This window comes from Parus major, chromosome Z (genome assembly GCF_001522545.3).
Source record: "Parus major isolate Abel chromosome Z, Parus_major1.1, whole genome shotgun sequence".
Lineage (NCBI taxonomy): Eukaryota > Metazoa > Chordata > Aves > Passeriformes > Paridae > Parus > Parus major.
The window spans coordinates 71538752-71557263 of record NC_031799.1 but is presented as its reverse complement, the minus strand read 5'-3'; the positions used below and the strand labels follow the sequence as shown (position 1 = coordinate 71557263).

At 38.9% G+C, this 18512-nt stretch overlaps 1 protein-coding gene, 1 long non-coding RNA gene and 2 other non-coding genes across 5 annotated transcripts; 1 reads left to right on the top strand and 3 right to left on the bottom strand.

Annotated features, from left to right (window-relative positions):
* Nucleotides 1–1256: 1256 nt before the first annotated feature.
* LOC107215722 (cytochrome c oxidase subunit 7C, mitochondrial) lies at nt 1257–3338 on the bottom strand. The gene is made up of 3 exons (XM_015652100.2): nt 3178–3338; nt 2090–2235; nt 1257–1346 (listed from the first exon to the last, which is right to left on the bottom strand). The coding sequence occupies exons 1-2, from the start codon at nt 3250–3252 to the stop codon at nt 2119–2121; spliced, it is 192 nt and encodes a 63-aa protein (XP_015507586.1). The 5' UTR covers nt 3253–3338; the 3' UTR covers nt 1257–1346; nt 2090–2118.
* LOC117243750 lies at nt 1722–1782 on the bottom strand. The gene has a single exon (XR_004495625.1). It is a non-coding gene; the product is annotated as a small nucleolar RNA Z39 (small nucleolar RNA).
* On the bottom strand, nt 2951–3013 carry LOC117243744. The gene has a single exon (XR_004495619.1). It is a non-coding gene; the product is annotated as a small nucleolar RNA Z39 (small nucleolar RNA).
* A 416-nt stretch (nt 3339–3754) lies between the features above and the next one.
* Nucleotides 3755–12870, top strand: LOC107198416. Of its 2 annotated transcripts, XR_001518956.2 has the most exons (4): nt 3755–4359; nt 7675–7774; nt 9015–9708; nt 10364–12870. It is a non-coding gene; the product is annotated as an uncharacterized LOC107198416 (long non-coding RNA). The 2 variants fall into 2 exon arrangements; XR_001518955.2 differs by having other exon boundaries at nt 9015–12870.
* The last annotated feature ends 5642 nt before the right edge of the window (nt 12871–18512 follow it).

The window sequence follows — 18512 nt, the reverse complement described above, 5'->3', positions numbered from 1 at the left end:
CAGCTTCTCCACACCCTCAGCACACAGCCTTGGAAATTATGTAAAACAGCAGCAAATGAAGGATTACAGGTACTGTGTTCCACTGCACATCAGTGATTTATTTATCCAAGCTGGTGGCAGGGTTGGAAACAGGGTCATGATTTACAGGCTTCTTATAACAAGTAGCCCTCAGGATCTTTCTGCTCCTGAATGACTATGATCCATCAGAGTAACAACACTGTGAAAAGAGATGATTACAGCTTTAGAAGACATCAAGAGGAGAAAGGATCTAACATTTCATCCAAAAGTAACTGCTTTAAGTTTAACCACCCATGCACAAAAGTATCTTTGAAAACTACGAGAAGGGGGTGGCATTCAGAAAGGAGACCTTGTTTTTTAGCACAGTAAAGGAACTGGCTTTCATATCCCACAGGGTGAACCATCAGAGGTGATGTGTGCTCTTTGTAAACACATCAGCCACTCTGGAGTAAGGAGGAACACTCATCAGCACTTTAGACTGCCCCCTGAAAAGAGAAATGTGGCACCCAGAAGCTCTTCTGTTACGAGCAGCGTTGTTACCACTCCCACATACTTCTGCTGAGGGAGTTTGATGGGGAAACTGGCATCCATACAGATTAGAATGGCACACAAAGAACAAGATTTTATGGAACTGTTCAGTTTGCACATTCTGAGGCTTGAAGCCACATTAAATGCACTGTGCAGCAGCAGGAGGGTGTTTGAGGGGGGGCGGAAAAGCAAACCAGAAAAGTTCTCAGCAAAAAAGTACTAAAAGAAAGCCACTGGCTCCTTCCAAACACCTCCAAATCTGCAGCAGTACGAGTTTTGGTAAGTACATCACCAATACTTCTTTTCTGGACAGAGTTGTGTCTGCATCACCACCTGAAGCCTCACAAAACCTTTAGGACAGTGCCCAAGTCCCTGCTCAGAGCTGATGCTAGGGAGATCTGGCAACAGCAGCTCTTTAGAACTGCTGAGCATGGAAGAAAAGCCACAGAAAATTCTCAGTGAAGTTAAAAATTCTGCAGCATGGATGATAGTGACAGGACACCCACTGCTATGAACTGTCCCAGGTCATTATTCTGAGCATTAAAAAAAGTTCAGCCCAATCCCTGTTTTGAAATGTGATTTTCCCTACCCTGTTTTTATACATTTAAGTGTTTAATTTAATGGCAATACACTGAAATTTGAAGGGGTTCTCAGTACACACCAGCTGCTGAAAGCACTTCAGGAGTTTCATAAAACACACAGCCCAAGGCCTTGGGGTTTAAGATTTTATTTAGAGACATCCAGCATGGGTTGCAGCTATCATTTCCCCATTGAACGATGCTGTGTAGAAGACTTCAACTCTGCAAGAAAAAGAAATTAAAGAAATTTAAGAACCCTGTAATAAACATATATTTTAATTAGAATTTTTATTTGAAGACTTTGCTTCATCCACTGCCCGGTTTTGCATCAGAAAACCCTGATTTGCAGGCAGCCACACAGTTCTAAAGGCTCAACTTCAACACAAGTCTGCTGATTTTGGTTTTCTCTCCTCAGTTAAGGGTGGAATAAACATCAAATTGGAAAAGGAATGAGATAATTTGTTCCAGTTAAGAGATGCCAATGAGGACTGTTTTTTACCTTATCTTAATTGGACAGTAACCTATGAATGATGTAGATGGTGAGATTGCTTTGACATGGGTTCAAGAAAAAGCCATTTTCCCCTGAGCTTTATCTGGCACATCAGAAAGCGTTTACAGCATCACAATTTCTCATCCTGCTCTGTCACATCACACGTGCCAGTGACTCCCACAGGTCACCCCAGGTGCACCTTTTTATCTCCTCAGGGGTGGAAGCAAACATGGCTTTGTCAAGAGCCAGAAGCTGCAGGCAGAGAGGAGTGGCCTCTGGGGAGGCAAAGGTCACAAACCACCGACTGCAGCAGCTCTGTGACACAAACTTCCACCTGCTCACTGTTTCAGTTATTACAATGCAACTGCAGACCACAACGCACCTGGAGTGAAAAAGGCTGAGAATTACAAAGGTTTCTGACAAGGTCAGGCTCATTAAATTCCACTGTGCTATTAAACCCAACAAAAGCAGTTACCCAGCTAGTGCAGCTACAGCCTGTCCTCTTCATTTCTTCAGGAGCTGGTGTCTGACTATGAAGAAAGGGGCACCAAATCCACTCCCAAAGAACACACACATCATTGCGAGCAGCCGCCACTTGTTGTCCACAGAGAATGGGAGGTTCTAGAGGAAAAAAAAAGGGAGTTTTATCTTTGCAATCAAAGCATTAACTCCTTTCCAATCCATTTAGAAGTGCTAAGAATCTCAGAAAAAATCAAATATGCAGTTTCAAAGCATTTTCAGTTTTTCTCAAGGAAAGAAGCAGAGTATTTAGGGTAATTAATAACCTTCCAGTATCTGAAGGGCATCTACAAAGAAGCTGGAGATGGATTCATCATGAAGAATTATAGCAACAGGACAAGGAACAGTTTCTAATTGACAGAGGAGAGATTTCAGTTGGATACTAGAAAGAAATTCTCTGCTGTGAGGGTGGGTAGGCCCTGGCACAGAGTGCCCAGAGCTGCTGTGGATCCCTGAATTGCCAGGTTGGGCACTGGGGCCTGGAGCAGCCTGGGACAGTGGAAGATGTCCCTGCCCATGGCAGGGGGTGCGATAAAATAATCTTTAAAGTGCCTTCCGACCCGAAGACTCCATGATTACAGCCTACATGTGACCTCTGGAGGTCACTTCGTCCCCACTTCTCCTCTCACTCCAGCCCAAGGTGGGGCCAGTTTGCTGCAGGTATCACACAATCAAACATAAAAGCCCCTGAGGATACACATCCGCAGCGCCCCGAGTGTTCTAGCATTCCATTATCCCCACCGTGAAGAACTTCCTCGTATCACTTACGCATATAAAATTAAGCTTTTAGACTGCAGGCTCAAGAAAATACGCCAGGTACATCAGAAAGCGTTTACAGTATCATTGTTACCCCTCATAACGCAACGCTCATCATCTGTACCAGCGCAGGCAAGGGCGCTAGGGTCCGTCACCACACGATCTGCGCTGCTGTGGTGCTACGCGCATCACCGCGCCACCCCAAAACCCACACAACACCAGCCACGCACAAGGCAGCCATCAACCCCCACCCCACGACCTTCAGCAGGCCAGGACGCTGCTGCCCACCTTCCCGGGCCCCTCCTCATAGTGACTGCGGCGGATGGCGGAGGTAGCGAAGCGGCGGACACCGGCGGACAACATGATGGGTACAAGAGACAGCGGCCACTCGCCCGCCCTGCGCGACCTTCCCGAGAGCGGCGCGGCCGACCGGAACCGGAACCGGGAAGGAAGAAGGGAGCCCGAGCGGCATGACGGGAGTTGTAGTTCCGAGAGATCACGTGGTACCAAACGACAGCCTGCGGTTGGTTGAGCCCCCCGCGTGCTCCCCGTGGGCGAGAGAGTCCCGCTCCGCCCCGCCCCGCCGCCATTTTGTGGTGTCTGAGGGGCGGTGGGAAATGGCGGGAGGCGGCTTGGGGGGTACGGGGGGTCCGACGCTTAATTGCATTTCCGGAGCTGCACTGGACTGCTTTTAATGTAGAGCTCATGGATCCTGATAAATGGAAAGGACCTTAAAGCTCATCCGGTTCTTTGCTCCCCGCCCGACAGGGGCAGGGCCAGCTCCCAGTGTCCCAGGAGCTGCCAGCCCCAATGTCCAGCCTGGCCTTGGGCACTGCCAGGGATCCAGGGGCAGCCCCAGCTGCTCTGGGCACCCTGTGCCAGGGCCTGCCCACCCTGCCAGGGAACAATCCCTGCCCAAGATCCCATCCAGCCTTGCCCTCTCCTCGGCTACATCTATTCCTCCTTGTCCTGTCACTCCAAGCTCTTATTTAAAGCATTCCTCTCCATCATGATGTATGGTGGTGATTTTTACATTTTTTACAGGTGATATAGAACCGTAGGACACCTTTTGTCACTGTTTAGATAGACTTTATTTGTCAGAGTTTGCAATAATTTTTCTGCCTCCATTTGCTAATTCTGAAGTCTATTGAATGATGTTTCCTATTGTTAAATTCCATGGCTGTTCAGGCACCCAGGCCTCTTCTCCCCCCCACTCCCCCTTTCTCAATCATTTTCTAATTGGAATTAATGGCACGATAGTGCTCTGCAATCTGCTTTGCCATCTTTATAACAAATGTTCTTGTTTTAATGTAGCTCTTCTCATCCTGTAGTGGATTTTATAGTGTTCCTGCAGAGGAGATGCCGAAGAGAGGCATAAAGATTCTTGTTACACAGTTGCATTAGCAGTAGCAGTTTAATCCTGGATGCTCAGCAGATGTTTTCTCTGCAGACAGAAGCGGGGATCTCCAGGTAAATATGATTAGAGATTGTTATACACCTCGAGTTGTTCTACAGCTGGAGAAACAGAGCTGAACACTCAAATCTATTCTCCTTCAAAGCACAAACTGATACAAAACAAGTGCTCACCAGCCCTGGAAAGCCACGGAGAAGGAGTTTAGAGTAACAGGTTCCCATGGCATCGGTTGGAATCTTGGTAAAGGAAGGAAAGATAGTATCTTCTAAAGTGTTAGAAATGCCACGTGCCTGAATTATGATGAGGATAATCAGGAATCAGGGCAGATTTTTACAGGAGATGCCAAGTGCTCCATGTATGCCTTTGTAAAAAGGTAGTCAAACACAAACTGGGAATTACAGAACTAATTACTGGGTGAAATTCACTGGCCTGTGGCTTGCATGGGATCAGAATGGCTAATTATACTGGTACTTTCCAGCTTTTAAATCTATGAATCTTTGAATCTAGGCTGCTTGTTCACATACATCTTTTTATGTCCAAAGTTTATTTCTTCCCTTAAAAAACCTATTATTTTTTTGTCTTTTTCATCTTCAATAATACGTTACATTTTGCTGCTGTGAATATTACTTGGTGATGGGTTTTTTCAGATGCTGCTTTCTTACTCACCCTTCCCCACAAAGAATGTTTGTCTTCTTGATCTAGATGCCAAAAAATACAAAGGAAAAAGAAAAAAAAACCACAGGTAGCTAGAAAAAGTAATGCACAGGATCTGTCTTTTGTGATCCTGATGGAAGAAAGAAGCATAGAAAGCTTAGTGTATGTTTTAGAAAATACACAGGGCTGTACTTTGGGGGCTGAAACTGCCAATCACTGAGACAGAGTGAGAGAACCAAGATAAAAGTTGTACTGGCTTTTAAAATACTCTTTTATGAGTAAGAAAACAGCTGTTTTAAAATGCTGAAATTATGTATTATCAAGTTCAGATGTGTGTACTTCACAAAAGCTCTCTAATAGCATAAACTCCCTAAACTGTTTTGCTAGTGTCATGGACAGAGGGCTCAAGAGACAAAACTGCTGTCATAGGTGACACAAAAATTGTCATCAAATTTACACCAAAATTGTTTTAATACAGAAATTATCCTCTGTTTTTGTTGACATGGTAAATTATTTTGTCTAGCATTCAACTTAGGAATTAATCTCCCTTCAGTCATAAGGTCAGGTATTAACCACAAGATTAAGCAGCTGTTAAATGCTAAGTAATGAAAGGGAAAGGGTGAGTAGAATCTGGGAGTGACATTATATAATGGATTTTAATTATATGTTTTTTAGCAAAACTATGGGTTAACAAAAATATCTCTGATAGAATAATTTCTTAGTCAGTCTAATTCACAATTATAGAAGTGTGTCTTTTATAAGGATAATTAACTTGCCTCATTTGTGATAATTGTTTTTCTTCCACAAAAGTAGGTGTTCTGAAATATGAAAGTATCTTACAAATGTAAAATAAACAATTAATAGTATTAAAAATAACATGGGGATCTTCAGGTGAAGAAGGAGATGTTGGTATGTGAAGCATACCAACATTTGTATTTAGTACAATGGAAAGCTGAAAACTTTGGCATGAAATTGTGGCAGTTTCAGTTGAACTGGGAGAAAACAACAATTAACTGTAGTCATTTTGGTTGGCCCATCCGAATTTCCCAGCCAGCCCACCAATTACCATTTAAAAAGCTGTAAGCAAGAGATTTTTTGCAGGGCTTGTTTGTCTTTAACTGTGATTTCACAGAAGTGTATTCAGCTCTCTTAAGTGGTTTAACAGTGTGTCAATATTCAAAACTTGCCAGCTGTTTGGTGCTGTCAGCTAAGGAAGCTGCCAAGGTTCTTATGGGGAATATAATATATTATATCAGCTGGTGGATTTTTTCTTATCTAAAAACCAAACTGTGTTAAACCATGACAGAAACACAGATAATGTTAGTTTAAAAGTTATTAGTCCTAGGAGATACCTTAATTTCAGAGAGCCCACCTAAGTCTCAGGCAAGTGGAGTAGTAAATGGAATTGTCCTTTGGAAGCAGTTACAGATTTGTTGCAGACATTGACAGCAACAGGATGCCCATGGGAGGAGGCTGTTAGGAGAAGTAGCATCGTTTATTCTTTCATTATAGCTGTTAAAACCAGTCAAGCTTCCAAATATACAAGCCTTCCTTAAGGTGTGAAACTGAGCTACTTTCAAATGTAAATATGCTTTGAAAATATTTTTTTCAGGGCACAGTTCAAGGGACACTTTTCTCCCCCAACTGTTCTTTGGACTGGATCATTTTGCAGATCCAGTTCATGGTGTAGTGGCACACAGAAAGATGTGAAACATTTGTAGCATTAAAAAGGTGGAAATGGATGCAAAATTAGTGCTTTTCTTGGCAACAATATCAGTTTATATTGGCAGAAAGAGCTTGTCCAACTACAGCTTTATTGCAAATACACATACATTATTTGTTATAAGGGCATGAGAACATGATCACATGAGACAAATCAAACTCTTTCCCGAGCCCCAGATACTGCTAATGCCTAGTGCATTTGTTAATTGTATTTCTCAGGATCATTCATGATGATATTCAAGATAAGGTGGTAAGTATTAAAATATTACTTAAGAAGATTTCAGTGTATTGTGATACGTTATAAACAAGAGAATAAAAGAACTGGAAGTTTCATTTTGTACTATAATATCTTTATGTGCAGTCGTGTTACTGACAATCTACTGTTTTAATTTTGTCAGGCACCACTTCACAAATGTCTTTAAGACTGTATAATTAATATTTTTAACCTTTTACAGTTAACATTCTAACATAAGAGTTAACATATGCAGCTCAAGTTACTGCTCTCAACCTGAATTAATATATCATTATTTTTGCATCTGTTTGAAGCCCAAAAGTGGGCCTGTGCACCTGAATTTTGCCTGTTAACTCTGGCTGTATCATTTCATTAGGATTTTAGGGGGAAGTAACACAGTACCTGTGTAATTCATACTTTTAAGCCATCATGAATATAAAAGTGCTATAGGAACTTCTCTGTGACTCTGCTTAATAGTGTTGTTTTTTAGTGAAAATCACAGATTGTGTGAAAAGTTATAGATTGAGTGTTACTCATGAAAGCAGCTAAGCTGGATGTGCATAGTGACAAAATTACAGTTTTGGCAGTGTACCTAGATAAATTTATTTTTACATTATTTGAAATAGTTCAAAAAATTGCCCCTTCATGTAAGTGATTCCTTATGGAAGCAGAGTCTCATTTTTATGTACTATCAGTATTTCAGCAGCTGAAATACATGTCTAACAATAATATTTTACCTTGACAAAATTACTTTTTTCATTAGTCTTTTGCAGCATTAATTAAATCTCCCAAAAGACTGTTTAAAATACTTAAGGGAAGGTTGACCTGTTCTAGAGGCTTCTCCAGGATACAGCACTTGCACAGTGAGTAAGAGCCACTTTGTATTATTTATTTTGTCTTCATGTCTTTCTCTAAAATGGAGTATGTAAAGCTCTGTATTTTTATCATAGACACCAAGACAGTTGGTTTGCAATTACAGCAAGCAGCGTTATAATTACTTGCATTTTGAACTATCTCACTGTAACAGCCATTGCTTGGTTGCTAAAGCTTGAAGGAGTTCTCTTGTGTGTAGGAATATTTTAGGAGCCCTGAAATCACCATTTTTCCTTGCAGGTGCAATACTCAACTTACTTGGAGGTTAAAGGAAAAAATGCCCTTAATTTTTCTGTCCTATTTGTGCTTAGTTTTCCTATAGTTTAAAAAGGTGTTTTTTTTTAAAGACTTCCTAATGGTTTTTCCATCAAGAGGACAGTATATAGTTCAAAATATACATGGAAGTAAAAAAGAGCCCACAAAATACAGTTATTCTAATACATATATGATATATATGATTCGCATACTTGTCACACATTGTTTTATGTCTTTTTCATTCTTTACAATCCTTTAGTTGTGGACAAACCTTTTTAATATATCAATATTCCTGTATCATATGTAAAACTTATTATCTATAAAATCTTTCACTGATGCTTTGTTTTTAGCTGTTCACAGCTATATGTATTGTCAACCTGACTGAGCTAGGTGAAGGATTTGCATGTGTCTTAGAAAAAAATTAAGAAATGAGTTAAAAAAAATAATAAGAAATTGATAATTTTTTTTTGTCCCCTAATCTTGTAAAAAAATGCTGAGGGGTAGAGCTCCATTTAATAAAATCAATGTTGTCAACAAGGTATTATTTGTTTCCAAGGCCATGACAGATATTGTGAATGTTTCCTAGAGAAATTCTCCACATTAAGCTAAAATTTGTGACATACTACAGGTGATATAAAAACATAGGACCACCTTTTGTTTAGATAGACTTGATTTGTCAGAGTTTGCTGTAAATTCTGCTGAGTTTTGAAGGAGGTGTTTAACCTACCCAGATTTTTTTTTTTTTGGTACAAATTAAAAGACCACATTGCACTCAAACTACCAAGTCAAGCAGTTGGTGTACAATGAATTGGAAAGGACTTTTTTTGTGTGGACAACATGTTCAACTGTATGTGTGGTAAAGTGGTATGCTAAGATAGCAAGTTTCTATAATTTCCATGAAAAGGAAAAGGTGAGCAAGCATAAGAACCAAAATTTGAGGAGCTTTTGCCTACTGTGGTGTTTGTTTTTTTTCAGTCATTGCTGGCATTCTCTGGATGATTCCCAGTGCTGAGGATTTGTGTGAGACAATGTCAAAAGAAATACAGCAGTTTTAGAGAAATAAAGGTGGAGGGAGAAATGTTTTTTCTATTAGGTACTTTTCATGCAAAAAATCACTTTTAACTATTGAAGATCAATTTGCCTTCCTCTATAACTTATTGTAACAATGTAATTACACCTCTGTTTGCTATTGTTTTAACTACTTTCACAGTACATTTTCTGGACTGATGTTTCCAGCAACTTCTAGTTGGCCATAAGCAAGGGCTCTCTGTACTATTACTTTCTCTCTCTAATTATGGCAGATGGTATTGCTGTAATTTTTCTTGTTTATATGTTGTTAGACTATAAATTCACCTGTGACAACATCTTTCAGCTGTGTCTTTTACAACAAGGATGCCTGTCAGTGTGGTTACTGCCGACTTACCATGATGAAAGAACAATAACTGATGTTTTTACAAACCATTCTCAGCAACCATACACAGACATGCCAGTGTTGACAAGAGATGAAATTCTGTAATTTCAATTTTGACATCAGTGAGGATATAAAAATGATTTATCATCTTAGCTCTCAGAGCTCAAAGATGGAACATCTGAAGCTGCTGAAAGTATCTGAAGGTGCACTGGCTCATGGGACCTGATGAGATGTACTCACAGGTCCTGAGGGAAACAGGTAATATTTCACCCTCCTGCAAATACTTGACAAGAGACTAGACATGTTTCTTATGATATTTTGATTCATTAGTAACATTCAGTTCAGTCTAGCTATTTTATTTACATGTGAGCCTGTCAGTTCCTCTAGTGTTCTGTTCACTGATTCCTTCTCCAAACTTAGGTTTTCAGAATGTTTTTGTAATATGCTGGTGAAATTGAGTGTGTCACCTATCAGTGGTCATTATAATGAAATATTAACTGTTTGAAGTGTTGAATGTGAAGTCTGCTGGTGGCCTTTGGTTTATATGCATTGTGCATAACATTATTACCTTTGTTTATGAGGTCAACAAAGAGCTAACATCTGCCAAAGCACAGACACTTTTTGTGTCAGAGCTGGCTTCTTGGTCAGCAGTCAGACATGCTGAAAGTGCAGTGAATATTTATCTTGGACTTGGTTATGTGTTTTCTATGAAATTCAGGCTGTACCAACTCATTCACTTTAAATTTGAACTTCAAATGAAGCGACAATGATGAAGACTTACATCATAATTACAAGCACTAACAAGGTCGCTCTGCTAGAAAGTCTAGGGTTGCTTTACCAGTCAAATGAGTAGGAGGAAATATTTGACTGATAAACTTCTCATAATGGAATAACCAGAAGGTTTATTTTGTAGACTGCCATTTTCAAAGCGTTTGGAGCTACTGCCTTACCATAGGTTACTAAGTATCCAGAAGAAAGTTTGTGCCAAGCTGAAAACTGCAAATGTAGCCCAAGAGCTAAGTAACAACTATTTTTCCAAAGGGGAATCTCAAGTGAGTATTTTTCCACATCGTTTTGGTGGTAAATCTGCTTCTGTGATGTATTCAAATATTTTTGTGGAACATAAGCTGGATTTTGATAGTGTGCACATTCTTAGGCTGGAATGTTCTGTGTGTGTGTTCTTCTCCACCTAAAACTGGATGTCTTTTTACAAACAAATAGTGTTTGTTTGGTCCACTCTGAGGCACCATGGGAGAGTTTCTTGCTGTATCAGGTTTATGGGGTGAAGTTTTGGTAGTGGAGGGCTGCAGGATAAGGTCCTGAAATAGCCAGCCTATGTTAGGAAAATTTACATTTTCCCTCCTTACCTTGGAAATCATGAACATGACTCTCCCTGCACTCCTTTTGGCTCCTCTCAGGTCACCCAACTCCAAAATACTTATTCAGCTTGAACATTTTTAAAAATCTTTTTGATCAGCTTAATATTTGTTCCTGAGATTAAAAAAATCCTCTTAAATGTCTGAAGAAACACACTCTGGAATTCGTATGAGGTGGACTTACTGTCATTTTTAATCCTCTCTGGCTCTAAACTTTATCAGATGTTTGATGTATTTATCAAATACCTTGAACAATTTCTTTTGCTCAAAAGGTTATCTTTTTTTCATGTCTCATCTTTGTCTTGTTCTATGTCTTGAAGAGATGTGTGCAAAGCCTTCCCTGAAGAATTGGTAACATCAGCAGCTTGTCACTGGGACCCAGCTCTCTCCTTTAAAATAGTTCATTTTATAAATGGCAATTCAATACATTTTATAAAAGGAAATCATTATCAACTAGACATGGGGATAGCAGTGGATTTTTTTTTCCTGCACATACTCAATTGCTTCACGAAATTTCATTTCACAGTTGGAAACTTGACTCTTGACTAGAGCTGTATGATACTGCCAATTTTTGCTTTGACTATTGAAGTGTAAAAATAGCTAACTTTGCAAGAATACAGCATGTTTAATCCAGCTCAAGAGTGTCACATTATTGTAGAGCAAGTGGTTCTTGTCTTTGAAAATAACCAGGCTGAAGTAATGGAAATATGAAACAGAAAAATGTCATTTGCCTAAATGTACTCAGGTTGAATCAAGTCTTATTTTTTACTTGTCTTAATTAGATATCAAGATTGTGAATGGCTAATTCTTGTTTAAAATGACACAAAACTGAACAGATTGGTGACACATTGTACTTGTTTGTTTCCTACTGCTCTGGTAGCGCATAGCACAGTTAAATCCAGGTAAATGTGTTCCCTTATGGCTCCTCAGAGCAAGGAGTAGGGCCTGGGACATGAATTTTTGCAGGGGATGATGCTTTTGCTATGGAAGGACAAGCACATGACTAACTACCTGTTGCTGAGTCTTGCTCAAATCTGCTTGTGGAATGTTTTTTAAAACAGTTTTTCAGATAAAAAGGCAGCATGGGTGGAAAACGTTCTTGAAGCTTCAGCTCTGTGAGTGAGAATTCAGGGACAGGTGGTAGAAATATGGGGCAGATACACAAAGTTTCCCTAAGAAACTCAGTTCTCCCACTTTTACTTGATTTTACTTGCATGCATAATGTCAGACATCAACTTAACTTATACAAAATTTTTATCACTGATAGCACTTCCTCCTAGATTATGCCTAAAGTGTGAGAATTGCACATGTAGGATGAGAACACAAGCTTCTTGTCTCTTGAGACTGAGGCTGCGTGCTACAACTTCATCCCAGTTCTTGTCTCTGCTCTTTGTTTCTGGGATTTCTTTCCTTTGGAAAATACTTGCAAGTCATATCACAAGAGCCAAAAGTTGTTCTGATATTTATTATTTTTCCTCAAATCTGAAGTCTCTTTCTAGGCTTTCTTGGCAGATCTCTTGAGGCCTTTTAATCTGTTGATGTTTTATGGGGTTGCCTTAAAATGCAATTCCATCTCTTGAGTACTTGATGCATGGACAGTGATTTGGAGACAAAGTTGGGATGAAGAAGAGGACTGGGGCTGGGAACAAATACGTCAAGAAAGGATATTTGGGAAAAGGTAAATGGGGAAAGGGCCTGTGAAAAAAGATATAGGGGATTGGATGATGTATCCATGAGATAGCAGCATCAGCTTTGTGTTCTGTGCTACCATTCCCTCATAGATTCAGCAAGGCTCTTTGGGGTACATGATACTGGATGGTGCTCCAGTATGTGCTGAAGTGTATCCCAAACTGGAATTGGCTTTACAAATAAGCACATCTTTTCATCTGATGCATCTGATTTGGCGTCTTGATAAAAGGAAGACAGTAACATATCATTCTGTCATCAGAGTCTCCAAAGGGCATGTGAATGTTATAAGGAAATATCTGTTAAATCTCTTGGAATTAGAAGTGACAATATAATAAACACTTTCAGTTTGTATTTATTGTGCCTTGTGTGATGTTTATTCTTTTGCCTCCTACTGAGAGTATTTGTTGAGAGCATGCATATGTTTTCACATCTGTCATTCTCCTCTTTCAGTAAAACATTCAAGAAGCAAGTTGTTGTCCTGGATGTTGTGCAGAGGCATACTAGTGTTGGTGATGTGATACATCATATATCACATATGTCAACATCATACATGTGATGATGACAATGTGTACTTAAGATAATTTTTAGTTCTTAACTATGAGTTTTTTTGACAGAATAATGTTGTGCAAGTCCTTGTTCTATTTAAATCTCACTCTGTTAACTGTTTTTAACAACCCTAACATTCTCTGCAATTCCACCTCCCTAATTTACTTTATGGAGTTTGTGAAGGCATTTTGTGACAATTTAGCATTTTTTTTCAGAAGTTGTAGCCAAGGTTAAACAAGTGTTCTCAGAGAGCTAGGCCTGGCTTCAAATCAGCTAATTACCAAAGAAAACGGCATAGTCTTTTACTTTAAAGGAGGTTTTAAATCACTTGCTCAGGAGTCCCACAGTAGCTTCAGCCTTAGGAGGCTTTCCTTAAGAATCATGTGCATTCCACATAAAGCTAAAATATGGAGCATTTTCCAACTTATCCTTGAATTTATTGCAAGCAAAGAAAGATGAGTTGTGGAGACAAAGTCCAGATCTGAATCTAATCTGTGATTTAGATCTGAAGGGGTCAGCAGCAGGTCCTGTCTATACTAATTTATTCTCTTTAATCAACAAGCAGAATGATCTTACTATTTTTCTTGTGCCTGTATCTCTGTCATCTTTGGAAGAATGTCTTGTCAAAATCAGTATTGCAGAGATGATCCATCATGTGTCCACAGGAATTCTACAGAAAATGCAGGTGCAGGGAGCATTATGCTGCCCTTTAGTGTCTTTCTGTGTTGGTCCTAATATATATTAGTACTTCCTACTAAGCAAAATCTGCCCTAAGAATGCATTCTAGTGATTCTCTTTTCTAGAGATATTGTAAATAAATTAATTTTAAAATCCCATGACAGTTTATCTAAGCTGTGTGTTAGGGTTGCTGGCTATTTCTGTTTGCCTACAAACATTTTATAACCTTCTTAATTTGGCTGAGGAGACAAAAACAATAGGTTATCAGAAGAAAATGAATTTTTCTTGTTTCTAGTTATTAGATCTGCTTCTAGAAGAGGAGGAAAAGTCAGTCCTTCATCTGAGAGCATGCAAAGAACATGACCATGTTCTTACAGGTCATATTTGGTATGATGCAAGGGCTTATGAGCAATTTTTTTAATAGTCATGATAGTCTAATAACAAAGCTATGTCCTGGTTATTCAGTGTAGGTGTCTTTAGGACTTCCAGAGGGAAAAGGAATTCATGAGGAAGACCACATGAGAGTATATTGACATGAGACTTGTGCTTACAATAAGTTCTGCTGTGCATTGACCTGAGTTGTCACTACAGTGGCACACAAAATGAAGATATAAAAACCCTTTTTCTTAATATGAAATATTTTGTTTTTATAATCTCAGAACACTGTGCTACAGGAAAATGTGATGAGTACTGAGAAGTGTGAAGTCCTTATGCAATGTTTATAAAGAGTTAAAGCTCACAGAGCTAATCTAAAACTTACAAATACCACAAACAATTTTGCATTGATTTAATTGGATTGTTTTGAAATTTGACTATAAGTCAGTTCATGACTCGATAGATTCCCCTTGGTAGTTTCAGTGGGATGTCTGAGACTAATTTGAGCCCTGGAAATTATATCTTTTATTTACTGATTGATATACTGGAATAAACCTTATTAAGTGAGGAATAATCTGTAGAGGTTTTTTCCTAAGCTTGCAGTGTGTAAGGAAGCTGGTCACTCTTGGCTGTAACTGCAGTATTAAGTTTCTTATTGCTCTTTCTGTGAGTTTGCTCCAAGCCTTGGGTTTTTTTGTGTAGGTCAGGAATCTGTGCCCCTGCTTCAGAATGCATTCTCCCCTTACCCCGTGGCAAAAGGAGTGGGTTGGTTTCCTGCTTCTCATCCTGGTGTGGAGCCTGTCTCACTTCAGCCTCAACATGGTGCTTGTAGGGCAGTTGTTCACATCTGCCTGGAGTGGTTAGGGGCATGGGAGTGTTATGAAAAAATCCAGAAGATAGATCAGGAAGCATGAGAAAGCAGAAGGAGCATTTTATATTCATGTGTGAGGGAATGATAAATTAGGTGCTGTTGGGTGTGTATATAAACACATATAGACACCATGTATGTATGTGTGCATATATATATATACATATATGTATATATATATATATACACACACTGTGTTTGGATACAGCTATAAAAACAGAAGCAGCTAGGAAAGCAACTTGGATATTTCCTGTCAGAATCTTTCTTTGTGTGAAGGTATTCAAGCTAGAGAAGTTCCCTGTGAAAATGTTTTGAATATCTCACCCAGACTTTCCCACTGGTGTTTTATATTGTTTGCAATGAAGTTGTGCATCAATGTTTTAGAGAGCAGAGAATCTTAAAATCGTGACTTCATGCCCTCTGCCCTCTTCTTACCTTTACAGGGGAAAATGAAAGATAAATATTACATGACAGGACCTCCTTTAGTCTGTCTGAGTTCCATTTTCCTTCAAGATGATTTATTTTTAAGGCGTGTAGAAACCTCTCTTCTTCACAGCCACGACAACCAGAAGAGAAGAGACTTCCACCAAGACCTTTAGTGCCTCCAGGCAGAGAGATCTGTGGACCATCCTGTGGGTCCATCCCGTGGGTTGTGGCAGCTTATGGCAGAGCATTTTGAGAGCTGTTCTTACCTGTGAAGTAGCAATACATATATTTCAACAGCAACTCTCAGTTTAGTTTCTATTTGGAGTTTTGTTGTACTGGTTATTTTTGTTTATTTGTTAGTTTTTGTGGCTTGTATTTTTTTACTCAAACACCAAAACTATAACAACTGTGCAAACAGTTTAGAGAGAAACATCTTATACAATGGCAATTTGTCTTTTAAAAATGTGTGTGTTTTTCTTTCCTCAAAAGATGGGCAGTGTGACTATATTATACCTGCAAAATGCTTACACCTTATTTTCTTACCCCTGAAAAGATGTGAGGTGTTTGTTTCATTGTGAGTTTGAATTGCTACTCATTCTAGATATGAGCAGTTGTTACACATGTTTAGTCAGCATTGTTTTCAGTAGGTTTGCTCCTAAACGAACTGGAAATAGGAATAAAGGAGGAAAAATGCAGTTTGTGAGGTTGGCATTACTACATAGTAATGTCTTTTAACATGTGAGGGAATTGTCTATGGTCTGCACAGCACCAGCAGAAAGCCTTGACTCCTTTCACCATCAGCTGGAGCAAGGAGTACAAACGAGCTTTACGAGAGGCAAAAGGGGGAAATGAAGAATGAGTGAGGTGAATGTTAAAATATTTAAATAGTAGGTGTCAGCTACCCGTGTTAGACTGGAACCAGTTAGGAGATGCTGACACAAAAGGGATGCTGGAAAGTAGGTGATGATAATGAGAAAATGGGTGAGGTGTTCTCCCCAGCTGTTGGAGCACCGGCCAGAGAAGATCCATGCTGAAGGACCTCTGAAGGTCACCAATCCAACTAGTTTATAAATGGTGCTAACATTTCTATTGTGTGTGCAAATGTTGAAAATGTCAATTACTACAATGAGCACTGCAATTTACTTGTGCAAACAGATAAAACACAATAGGGAATATCCAGTTAATATAATGGTTTCATTCAGCCATCTACTGTAAAGAAATCTTTCTACTCAATATAGTAGTTGTATTAGGCACTTTCTCATACAGTGACAAAACAATAATACTAGGTGCTGTAAGAAAGGCTTTCTTAGGTGAAATATAATTTGAATTGTAGTAGTTGTAGGTTTTCTTTAAATATTTTAGTACCTAATAAATATTCCAGCAACAATGTAGATGAATTTTAACAGAGTGTCTTGCTGGTACTACTCATGCTAATTTGCAAGATTTACAGCAATTACCATTCCTGAAAGCTAAAAAATAGTGAGTTATTTCATGAACACATAAAACAAGGCCTTTGAAAACATTTAACAGGACTTTTAAAATGAAATATTTGGCTCAGATATAATTTGGGACGGATACAAAATTAAAGTGCACTGTCATTCCTGACATTCATAAAAATAAATTATTGTGTATTGTTTCCTTCTCTTTATTTCTGAATACAGATCAGTAAGAAAGAAACTAGGCACTGTCATTCTCTTCTTCCTGAGGGTGTTGGGAGTTTGGTGTGTGCACATCCAAATAGCCAATTAACCCTGGAACCCAAGAAACCTCTTTCATAAGTTTATGTTTGGAAAACCAGGAAGATTAGTCTCTTAAGAAACCAGAACTTTTTTAAAAAATGTGTTAAGACATTTAATTAATTCTTATTACTTTTTTCCTTAGGCTACTTAATCTACAGCTATTCCAGCAGTATCACATATGTAGGGACTTTTAAAGGGGAGGCAGAGGGAGAGCATGTGAGAAGGAGCTCATGATGTCTCAGTTCAGAGTTAAAAACTAGATTGTGGTGAAATCAATGAGAGAAAAATCTGTTGATTACTGAGACAGGTCTTACTTATCACCAACATTTGTCAGGAAGTTCCTTTAGAGGATTTAAGTAAAAGAATTTGTGTGTGCACTTCCCTCATTCTGATGCTTATTCTTCTGTTGAGTTTATGTGTATACCCATATATGTATTTTCAGATCATATAGTACTGGGTAAATATTACTTTTTTTCCCATATCACTTAGGGATCTTGTACTTACCACTGTAAGACTCTAATTCATAATATTTTTCTGTAACTGTAAATCTATGTTTTTTAATTTAGGATCAAGCCTCTGACATTCTCTACTGCCATACAAATTGTTCTCTCAAAATGGTGCCCTATAGAAACATCTTGAAAATCAGCAGGGAAAAACTCTTGATAGTACTTCATGAGCTGTAAGCTTAGAGTTAAACAAATTTATATCTTTAGAAGATACAGAAGAGCTCTCTAAACTAATCTCAGCATAAATCTATGTAAGTTGAGTTCTCTGCTAGTGTCATAGTCTTTGCTGAAATTAGGTTTGTGGTTTTCTACATCCAAAACATTCTTTAATAATTTTAATTTCTGATCGAGAATTAAAAATATAAAATGTAGTAGCCTAGTTCTCTACAACTAAAAAGGAGGAAGCAGATAAAAAGTGACAGTGTGGATTAAGCCATACACACATCCATGATACAGCGTGTGATATGTAGCAGTACTTGTGCAAATGTAAGGATAAAAGTGAGAAAACTGATCTCAGCCCCTGACTGTGGCCATGGGAATAGTTTAGTTGTATACTTTAGCCATTTATTTCTTAAGGTGTTCAAGAAATGTGTTTTAAGCTGCAAAGCAACAATTTCACACATGTCAGAAAAGAAATTGCATGCTTTTGTTAAAATTATTTCTTTGAAATAGGAATATACTGATAAATATATAGAAATTGCAACTGGTAAATGCATGAAACATTCAACAATCTCAAGCATGAACCCAGTCTGGGTAGAGAGGGGACAGCAGCCCCGGAGCAGCCCCGGGGGTGCCGTGGGGCAGAGCCGGGAGCCCAAAGGGCTGTGCTGGGCTGAGCCCCAGCGTGGGCAGCAGGGCA